This window comes from Benincasa hispida, chromosome 12, assembly GCF_027475165.1.
Source record: "Benincasa hispida cultivar pf3 chromosome 12, pf3_genome.v1.1, whole genome shotgun sequence".
In the NCBI taxonomy this organism is placed as follows: Eukaryota; Viridiplantae; Streptophyta; class Magnoliopsida; order Cucurbitales; family Cucurbitaceae; genus Benincasa; species Benincasa hispida.
The window spans coordinates 61,717,909-61,729,253 of record NC_143489.1 but is presented as its reverse complement, the minus strand read 5'-3'; the positions used below and the strand labels follow the sequence as shown (position 1 = coordinate 61,729,253).

General features: G+C 28.6%; 1 protein-coding gene across 2 annotated transcripts; it reads left to right on the top strand.

Moving 5' to 3' along the window:
- Positions 1-5,028: 5,028 nt before the first annotated feature.
- On the top strand, positions 5,029-8,643 carry LOC120067799 (protein trichome birefringence-like 11). Of its 2 annotated transcripts, XM_039019390.2 has the most exons (5): positions 5,041-6,027; positions 7,120-7,509; positions 7,605-7,763; positions 7,884-8,002; positions 8,137-8,643. In XM_039019390.2, the coding sequence occupies exons 1-5, from the start codon at positions 5,588-5,590 to the stop codon at positions 8,169-8,171; spliced, it is 1,143 nt and encodes a 380-aa protein (XP_038875318.1). In that variant the 5' UTR covers positions 5,041-5,587; the 3' UTR covers positions 8,172-8,643. The 2 variants fall into 2 exon arrangements, with proteins under 2 accessions (XP_038875317.1, XP_038875318.1); XM_039019389.2 differs by having other exon boundaries at positions 5,029-6,027; positions 7,884-8,643.
- Positions 8,644-11,345: the final 2,702 nt, after the last annotated feature.

Here is an 11,345-nt window from a genome sequence, read left to right as displayed (position 1 = left end):
AAACTCATCTTCTGCAATCTACCATTGTTGAACTAAAAAGAATCTTCATTATGTTTCAATGTTAAAATATTGTAAAACATATTATTATTTTGTAGAATATAGAAATATACACACACATGTATATATCCATCCATACGTTACACACATATAAATAAATAAAACCAATCTTAATCATGGAGAATTAGATGAAGAAAATAGTAAATAACATGATTGATTAAAAGGTCAGCTAGGCAGGTCGTGACATGTCGGGGATTTAGTATTAATAATAATGATTACCATAGATCTTAACGAATTATATATATAATGTCATTTGTTTATATCGATGCCTTAATGTTACATCACAAACTATGACTCCTTTTAAATAAATAAATCCTAATTCCAAGACCTTAGATTTGGACGACAGGGGTATTAAACTTTTCACCATTTGATCCCTACTCACTTAAAAAATTTTAAGTTTACCCTTTTTTATATATAGAAAATATCAATTAAATTATTAATTTTGAGATATGTGAACATGTTACTGGAATTTATAACACTTCAAAAAAAAAAAATTAATAAAAAAAATATGTTATTAGAATGATAGTTTCATTGATGAGCCTATCATTTTTTTCGTTTATTTATTTATTTATTATTATTTTTTTTTTTGTTAACCAATGTCAACAATATTTTCTTTTTTATTTTTGTAGAATGATCAAGAATTATTAATTTCCCAAACATAAAAATTGAGTATTCTAAGTTAATAATTACATTTGAGAAAAACCTGTAAAATTTGGACAAGAAAATATATTTATCTTATTCATATATAATTTCTTGTGCATCGTTTAAATGGTTAAAAACATTATAACCTTGACTAGTAAATCAGATGCTCGGATTTCTATGGCCAAAGGCCCACATATTAACTTGTTAATGCTTCTTTTTTTTTTTCTCCGACAAAAACTAAATTGTTAATGTTACATTAAAAGGAAAAAAATATATTTTTGGCTATTATGTTTTAACTTGTGTCTATATAAAAGTTCAATATACGAGTTTTTTTTTTTTTTTTCTTTTTGTTTAATATAATAGTTGCAGTGTGGATGATTGAATTTTCGACTTCTAAAAAGTAATTGCATGTCAATTATTATTGAACTAAATTCACTTTTGGTAACATAAATTACAATAGTATAAAAATTTTAACATTTAAAATGTTAGTTTTTTCTTCTTACTAACTAATCTTTCCTCATTTTAAATGCATTTTTACTTATTTGGTAGTTATCACATAATATTTAGAGCAAATTACAACTTTATTTATGGAATTGTATTTAAATTTCATTGAACTTTAAAATGTGTTTAATAAATCATTAAACCTCTAATTTTGTATCTAATAAGTTATTAAATTGAAATTTATGAAGTAATTGAAAATGACAGGTTTTTTTTTTTTGAAATGCAAAATATAATATGTATATGAAGAGCCTATGTGTGTAAAGTTGTAAACAAGAAGTTAGTGAAGAAAAGTTATTGAGGTATGACTTTTCTTTAAGAATAATTATTATCTTATGACTTGAAAAACAAGTTTGAAAACGTTTTATAAAGCTGACAATTTCTGATTTCTTTTATTCTTATTTTTAAATATTTTGTTGGTTGCAATAACATTATGGTTACTTTACGTAGGTTAGGTTTTCAATATAAATTTTGAAAATACATTTACATATATTGTATTCTTATACCTGAAAGTTATATGGTTATTTAATCAATTTTAATAAAAAGAATAACTTCGAGGGATCGATTTTAAAATTTATGAAAAAGTATAAAACTTGAACAAGTTTCAAAATATAGAGACTAAAATGATATTTTAACCCATTTTATTTCTAACATCTTATTTTACCACAACAACAAATATTAAGATAGTTTGTTATGTTTGTTGTTTCTTGCTCAGTTGTCATGTATTTGGCATGTGACTAATTTATGTAGTTAGTCTTTATTAATGAAAGATCAAGGTTGGTTAATTTACACTCAGTTGTTAATATGATATCATACGTTTTTTTCTCTCTCTCTGAGTGCTCCCAGATTTATTGTATTTTATTCTCCTGCGATTTGATGAGTCTGAAAAATCTCTTCTTCATCTTCTATTGTTCAACCTCTTATTCAATAGGTGGTTGATTAGTATTCTATTCCATATTTCTTGTATCATTCGGAAAATATTAGTCTTGTTTTTGTCTTTGATACTTTGATTGAATCAAAATATAATTATTGGAGCAATGTGATGATCTCGGTCTCACATCAATAACAAACTAGGGGTTGAAACGGTTCAATTCGGTTTGGTTTAGTGGTCAAACTGAACCAAACCAAAATTTTTAATATGTGAAACCGAACCGAATCAAACCGCGTATATGTTGTTTGGTTCGGATTGGTTTGATGGTCAAACTGAACTAAACCAAAATTTTTAATATGTGGAATCGAACCAAATCAAACCGCATATATGTTGTTTGGTTCGATTTCAAATTCCATTTTGGCATTTTTAAAAAATCAATGTTATATTTTTTTTAATTAAAAAATGGTTCAGTTCAATTAGGTTTTAAATTCGATTTTGTTCTTTAAATTAGAAACGATTCGATTTTAAATTCGGTTTTACTCTTTTGTTAAATATATAAATATATAAATAAATAAATATATTAGTTAAAAATGGTTCGGTTCGATTTCAAATTCGGTTTTCGAAATTGAAATCATATCGAACCAAATTAATTCGATTTTAAAATTTCTTCAAACCGGACCAAATCGTATTTTTCAGTTTCATTGAGTTTTTGGTTCGGTTTCGTTCGATTTTTAAGAATGGTTCGATTTTTGCAGTTTGAGTGAACACTCCTATAACAAACTAGGGTTTATTGATGGAATTCTCTCCCAACCGAGTGGTGATTTTAGTACCTCTTCCATTTTCTCTATGTAAATTAGAAGACGAAATTTTTTTTTTAAAAAAAAAAAAAAATCGAAATATTAAATGAAAGTAGTTTTACCATTGTGAAGAACTAGAAAACCATCAAAGAAAAAAATGGTAACATAAAATTTTGATTATATTTTTATAGAAAGAAGATATGAGAAAGAAATAAATTTATCAATGAACATATTTATCAAATATTAAAAAAAAGGTAATAAGATGAAATGCTATCAAATATGTCACGAAATAAAAACCTAACTAAAAAAAGTTAGAATATGACTTGGTGGTTATGAATTGAATATATAGTTAAGAAGTCATATTGATATGCTCAAATTAACTCATACCTTCCGTTTCCTTCTTAAAATTATAATAAATTGTAGAGATAATTTACCAATAAAATTTAAATATTAATATAAAATGTTAAAGAATATGCTAGTGTTTTAATATAGTTATATCTTCTAATTTTATTCCCATATCAATTTTTTTTTATTTCGTGTGAGGTATGTTCATGTTGGTCCTCATCGTTTTTTTTTTTTAAATAAGTAAAATTCAATTTTTTTTAAAAAAATTATTTTTAATAAAAATATTAAATTTAGTAAGCAATTAAAATAAATATGGACTTAGTTGCTTCGCTGTTGGCGGTTCACGTCTTCACGACGCGTCGATGCATGCCGTTTTCATTATTTTATTGTTTTTTTTAAAAAAAATAACAAAATAAAAAAAATATATTTTTTAGAGAAAAAAAAAGAGGCAAAATCGGTATTTATGTTAAAACGGCTTTACAGCCAAAGCGTTGTCCGAACTTTGGTTTACGGCAAGAACATCTCCCCACGCGCCTATCAAATCCGTGCGCTACACGACCAATCAGAGAAAATCGTACTAATTTTATTTATTTATTTTTATTTTAACACTTATGTTATTAGAAAAGGGAGCTAATAAATTTATGTTCCAGACATTTATTATATGTCAAGTAGTTGACATGGACGAAATAATTTACGTATCTATTTAGTTCTTAATATTTTCAAAGTATCTTACTATTATTGAATTTTTTATGATCGATGAAACTCTAAATTCTTAAATTTTTATATAATGGTTACGTAGATTTTAAAATTTTAGAAGATTTCGAAATTAAATAGTCACAAACTTCAAAATTTAATGATAAAATTAAAATTATTTAAATTCGTAATTTTACATTACCACAACAGAATGATGAAATATAAAATAATATTAACAAAAAAACACAATAGGTGGTAAATTCGTAATATATAACACTTAATTCAACTTCAAGGTTTAATTCAAATTAATTTCTAAAAATTTAAAAGTGATATTAAAAAATGTAGTCCTTTATTTTTTTTTTAAAAAAGGAAAAAAATAATACCTAATTTTTAAGTTTATATCCAAAAGAATATTACACTTTAAAAAGTCTACAATAAAGTTTTGACCTATTTAACAATTTTAACATTCACTTACTTATCCAGCACAAAATTAAAAATTAAAAATTCTATTACTCTAAAAAATGAAAATCACATTAACTTTAATATTATAACTACAAGATCAATTATTTGTAAGAATTTCAAACATGCTTGAAAACATACTAGAAATAGAATAAAAAACTTGAGGAATTATGAAAATGATTAAATATCGATATTGAAATTTTATGTAAATAAAAAATTAAAATTTTTTAAAATAATTTTATTGAGGTAAAAAATTACTTTTTAGCTCGCGAGTTGTGAAGAATAAGTTTATTTGGTCTCTAGGTTTTCAAAACATACATTTTTAGGATTAAAGATATATATTTTGAAAGCTTAGAGACCAAATGCACATTCTAGATTGTTTTAAAAAAATTTGAGAACCAAACACACATATTCTTCAAAATTCAGAGACTAAAAATATAATTTTTCTTTATAAAAAAAAGGTCGATTAATCTTTATACAAAACCTTATATATAATTTGTAAGTATTCTAATTTTCTTAAACATATTTAAAGTTTAGTAACCTACTTAATACAAAATTTAAAATTAAGAAACGTACTAGATAGTGAAATTTAAAACTTTGAGGGACTAAAGTTGCAATTTAAGAAAATTAAAACTTTGTACTCATCTGTACTAATTTTCACGCTCTATTAGTGATGGTGGAATTAGTTTCTCCTCCGGCTATCCGTTACCCACGAGTATGCCAATCAAATCCCCTCTCTCTCTTTCTCTCTCTTCCCATTAACAAATAACAGTAAGCCACCACACCACTTTCTAACCCCACCCCACTTCTTCTTCCCCACTTTCTTCTTCATTCTTCCTTCTTCTTCTTCAAAATCTCAGATGGGTTTTTGATTTTGAAGTTGTTGCACTTAATCTTCTTCTTCTATTTCCACTCATTTCATTATTCTCTGTTTTTAAAGTAGGGAAAACAGCAAAAAAGGTAAAGTGGGGGAAGAAGATTTTTGTTGTTTATTCTTCTTCCATGAATGCTTCCTTGCTTCTTTGACACCCATTTCCCCTTTTTCTATTTGAAATTCTCTATATTCATTACTTCTCTTAACTGACCTACCAAGCAAAGCAGAGAGACCCACAAATTGGATTTCATGATTATTTCCTCTCCTTCCTTCTTTGCTTCTGGGAATCTTTCAGTTTCTTTGGAATCGAGAACTTGGGGTTGGGTATTGATCTTGGTTTAAGCTTCTTCAATGTCTAAGACCCCGTCTGTGATTGATCTTGAAGCCATGCCGTTTAGTGAAGTTTGCAATAAACTTAAGCGTTTGAGATTGTTCGAGCCTTCTCTTGGGGTTTTGGGGTTTTTTTTTGTGTCTGTTTGTTTGATTTGTAGCTTCTTTTTCTTGGATTACAGAACTGCTTCAAAAGGGTTTGTGTTTCCTCTTCGATCGGAGAGATTTGTTTGGCTGAGAAATGCTAATTTCGGTCAGAATCGGAAGGTTGAGTTTCTTTCTGAAGAGGGAAATAGGTGTGATTTGTTTGATGGGGATTGGGTTTGGGATGATTCTTATCCTTTGTACGAGTCCAAGAACTGTCCATTTGTGGACCAAGGCTTTCGCTGCTCTGAAAATGGCCGCCCTGATTTGTTCTACACAAAATGGAGATGGCAACCCAAACTTTGCAACTTGCCCAGGTAAACTTTTCAACTAAAAAAATTTTCAATTCATCAAATTTTTTGTTAGATTAATCTGATTCTGTATCATACCATCAAGAAATTGAGGAAGAATAATCACAATTTCATTTCAATTCATTATCTGATTGAGACAATATCCTGTTAGTTCAATTACGTTGTTTGAATTGTGTAGATGATTATAACAAGGTCTGGATTCTGCTTTGAGTTTGAAATTTTCTTTTGGGTTATGATTCTACTTTCAGTGGTTCCCTACCTGTTTTATGCTTTTCACTCGTTTGTAATATTTGTCCTTTTCTTTCTTTCTGTTCTGTTGACTGATTTCACCCGTGAAGCTTTGGATGGATTTGAAAAAGGGACTTTGCTGTGTAGTAAAGACAAACTATTGTTTATGTACAAATTTGTTAAGATTGTTGCCTTGTTAATTATTGATGAAGATTTCGTAAACTAGTATTCTTGTTAGTTTGCTTCCCAAGGGTATGTTTGCAAGTGGTTTTGAAATAAATAAAATCTCTTTTGACATTTTCAAAATCACTTGCAAATATGTTTTTAATCATTGAAATCACTTTTGATTAAATGAAATTGAATTTATAAGTGTATAGCTAAACATTAAATTCATATTGAATAATTAACTATATGTTTGGAAGTGATTTTTAACCTGACAAAAATATCTTAAACTGTTTTTAAATCACTCCAAGTCCAAACATGTCCCTTAGACAGAGAAAATTTTCAAACCACTTCTGATATCTGTCTTTACAATTGAACCCTTGAATTTGTAAGTTGAGCAACAGCACTTATAATTTTTTACCATAGAATTTGTGGCAATTGAAATCTACTGTTATAACTCTGTTAGTGATTAGTGTTAATGCAACCATGTTGAAATCTTATAGTTTGGGGATTGACCTGTCATTATCCTTTTAGTTTGTGTGGTTTGTGTAGTTTTCAAGTTGCTACTACTTATAGGGATATGTAATTGTTTATGTTTAAGTGGGGTATTTACTTTATTTGAAAGTTTGAGGGCGATACGGGAGGTTCAATCGTTGAAGGTGGGTTTTCGAATCTCTCTTAAATTTAATTGGGTTTATGAACTATCAGGTTCAATGCAACGTTAATGTTGGAGAAAATGCGAAACAAACGGGTGGTGTTTGTCGGTGACTCGATTGGAAGAAACCAATGGGAATCTCTTCTGTGTATGCTGTCATCTGCAGTTCCAAACAAAGAATCCATCTATGAAGTGAATGGTAGTCCAATAACAAAGCACAAGGGATTCTTGGTGTTCAAGTTCAAGGATTTCAACTGCACAGTTGAATACTACAGAGCTCCGTTTCTTGTCTTGCAGAGTCGACCTCCTTCTGGAGCTTCTCAAGAGATTAAGACTACTCTTAAACTAGATCAGATGGATTGGTCCTCAGCCAAGTGGCGAGATGCCGATGTTTTGGTCTTTAATACTGGGCATTGGTGGAACTACGAGAAGACCATAAGAGGGTAATGTTTTCTCGACTGTGTTTTTGAGCTTCTTGCTGTTACCATTTCCAAGTTTTTCTCAATGAGTGATGAGTCTTTTTTGATGTTATGAACAGAGGCTGTTACTTCCAAGAAGGGAAGGAGGTAAAGATGGAAATGAAGATTGAAGATGCATATCAGCAGTCACTCAAGACTGTGATGCACTGGATCAACAAAGAACTAAACTCGAAAAAAACGACTGTCTTCTTTCGAATGTTCGCCCCTGTACATTTTCGGTAAGTTTGTGAGATTTATGTCTCCTCTGATAAATCTCAATACATTAGAAAACTGTGTAAGTGTGAAGTAGAGCTTTATGTGGATTCTGTCTGGCTTAATGTGATGTGCAACTTGTGCAGTGGTGGAGATTGGAGGAATGGTGGTAGCTGTCACTTGGAAGCTCTGCCAGACCTTGGTTCTTTGCTTGTTCCTCCCGAAACCTGGTCACATTTTCGGATAGCTAATTCCATCCTATCAGGTTATTCGACCACTCCAAATTCAACTAAACTAGAGATATTAAACATAACTCGAATGACTGCACAGAGAAAGGACGGGCATTCGTCTTTATACTACCTTGGTCCTGATGTTGGTCCTGCACCTCCTCATCGACAGGATTGCAGTCACTGGTGTTTGCCTGGGGTTCCTGATGTGTGGAATGAACTTCTTTATGCAATGCTCTTGAAGCATGAATGGAATTCATCAACTTCTCAGGCCAAACAAATCTGATTGAAGCTGAAGGATTTTGATGCCAAATAGACATCCTGATATTTCATAGTTTGGACATAATGAGTAGGTCGATCGCCTTCTTGCAAGAGCAGTTTGGAGTTTTCGAAGAAGATTTACACAGAAGTGAAGCAAAGTGATTGAATTTGCTTACAGAAATGATAACCAGAGAAGGCCAATACAACATTCTTCATTAGCTTTGGAAGTAGCCAAAATTTTTGGACAGACAGGGGGTTTACTTGGAAGAATAAACAGCATAGATTTTTTTTTTTTTTTTTTTTCCTTTTTTTAATTGATTTAATGGGCATTTTGTACATATTTAATGCTAAATTGATAATATTACAGTGAAAAAATGTATGTTTTTCCGTAGTAATGTATGTCTTCCATTCATTCAAATTTATCAGATATGTTGGGCTTTGGGAATGGGCTCTGCTGAGCCCATTAGTTGGGTTAGATCACTTTATAAAACCTAGCAGGGTTTTAGTGTCCCAATTCCCAAACAATTGTTTTCTCTCTGGGCCATTATGATTTGATTGAATAGTTCCAACTCTCAAACCATCAATTTATTTGTGAGGCTAAATTACAGAAAGTATCTCTAACCTCGGCCACTTATTTAAAAATTTGGGAAATCGAACGAAATAGCAAAATCGGGGATGCCCCTGGTTTGGTCAATTGATAGTTTTTTCAAGTATTGTATAATTGTTATACCATGTATAAATTTTCAATAAACAGAATCGTTTGTTATGAGACCATATATCAATTTTCAATAAAAATATGTAAATGGAATCGTCAGTAATGATTCTTCAACTCATTGTATTCAAGAGATAAAGGTGTCAAATTTTTCTTTCAATTTAAAATTAGAATGAGCGATTTTATATCTGTTTTGATTTTATTTAACCACTTTTCGAAAATATTCATAATTAATCAATCTTTAATTTTGTTTATCACCATTTTGATTTTAATTTATAATATATCTTTAGATTTTATATTATTTTATTATTTTAAATTTGGATTGAAATTTTTGAACCTAATTAGGATTTTACTTAATATTTTATACATATTATCATCTAACAAACGATATATTTCATTTAAATTTTATCATTTTTTTTTATATTTTTTAATCATCTTTTATTTATTATCATCTTATCATCTTATTATACTATTAATTTGTCTTTTTGTTCAACAAATAAGTATTCACTTTTGTAATCTATAGGTTTTATGGTTGATAGAGTTATAAATACAGTGTAATTATTGAAACTTAAATGAAAATGAAATTATGAATAGTGTAATTATAAATAAACGTGCTCCTTTTTTATTTTCTCCCTCTTATTACATTTGAATTTATATTTAATTATCAAATTACATTTTATCTAACTACTTATCAATTAATCACAATAAACAAAAACTTCCTATTTTTTCTCTCCAATTTATATATGAATTTATCTTTTATTATCAAATTTTATTTTATTTAACTAACTTTCTGTTTGTTTAAATGTTTGTTACAAATTTAATTGTATCAAAATATTTTTTTCATTATTTTGTACATATTATTATCAAATTAGTTTATTATTTTTTTTTTTTAATTTTTCATATAGAAACACGTAAAAATTAACATATAAATGAGAATTAAACTTTCAATATTTGAAACATGTGTGTGCTATATATATTGTTCAGTTTATAATTATTATTAATATCATCATCATCATCATTATTATTAAAATAAGATTAAAAAAAACCTAGATCTCATTTTCTTCACTTAGCTACCCAAAATCTCTTTTTCTTCCTATCAATCCCATGTTTGCGATCGTTAGTTCAACAATCCTTTCTTGAATTCCATAGTTTTGACTAGCTTTTGATGACCACCGATCACCAACCTTTTTCACTTGCACACATGTTTCTTGCTTTTGTTTTTACTTTGAACATCGTTTTTTATAATGACGTTCTAGAATTGATAGTGTTTAAAGTTATCTTTCAAGATCCTATGAGCAAGATATTCACATGGAATGAAGAAGATGAAACTCCCTACAACCGGTTTGGTATTAGATGTAATCATATTTTCAATAGTCATATCGTCATGAAGTTGCAATTCCTTCAAATATTCACTTAGCAACAACTTCATTGATATAATTAATTTTGCTCTTTTTCACGTTGAAGGAAGTCCATCATTGTGGACATCCATAAGTTTCTAATGACCCCTACCGCCTAGTTGTCATCTTCCCTCGCATACACGTGTTCTATAGGTGGCCAAAACCGACAAGGATGTATTTGGTGATTTTTAATTTTTGTTTCTGGATTGTTTAGATATTGTATATTTGTAGTTATAGAATATTTAGGTAGAGTATATTTGGAGTATTCTAGTTGTTTTTGAAGTCGTGTATCTTTGCCTTCTCGTTTGTACTTAATTTTGTTGTTTTAGGATAGTCTTGTCATTTACTAATTAGTATTTTCTATTATATAAATTCGTTTTGCTATTTTTATAATTTTAAAATCTTTTTGCCATTTTTTCAAATGAAACTTTAAAATTTGTTATTTCTCAGTATAGTATTATTCTTAATCTTTCATAATCGTTTCAAATCTATCAAAATGTGCATGAAAATTAAAGCATGGAATGGTGTACTGGTGATTGAAATGAAAATTGAGAATCAAATATTGACACACCCATTTTAAGTCTCAATTTTTATCCAACATTCTTACGAATCTTTGTTCTTGAAATGTTTATTATTACAACTTAAGAATGAAGAGGAGATTTTGTTTTTGATAATTTAGCCTATAACTCAAAATTCTACCATGTAATTTGGGGTCATCTAAAATCTGGGGGAAAACTACCATGCTTATAACATTTAAACCATTTTTCTCATTGTGTAGAATTTTTAGTGGAAAAGAGTTCGAGAAATGACCTTCTTCCTTAGAGGTTAAAAATTCGATCTCTCGTCTCTGCAATTTTTGTATTAAAAGAAAAAACAAGAGTATGCATATAAAAAAGAGTTTTCTACCTATCTAGTCTAAATAAACCAGTCTAATTATATAGTTGTTTGAACTTTCATATTTTTTACATGAATAGTCTAATGAACTATTATTTTACACAAAAATTTGACCCA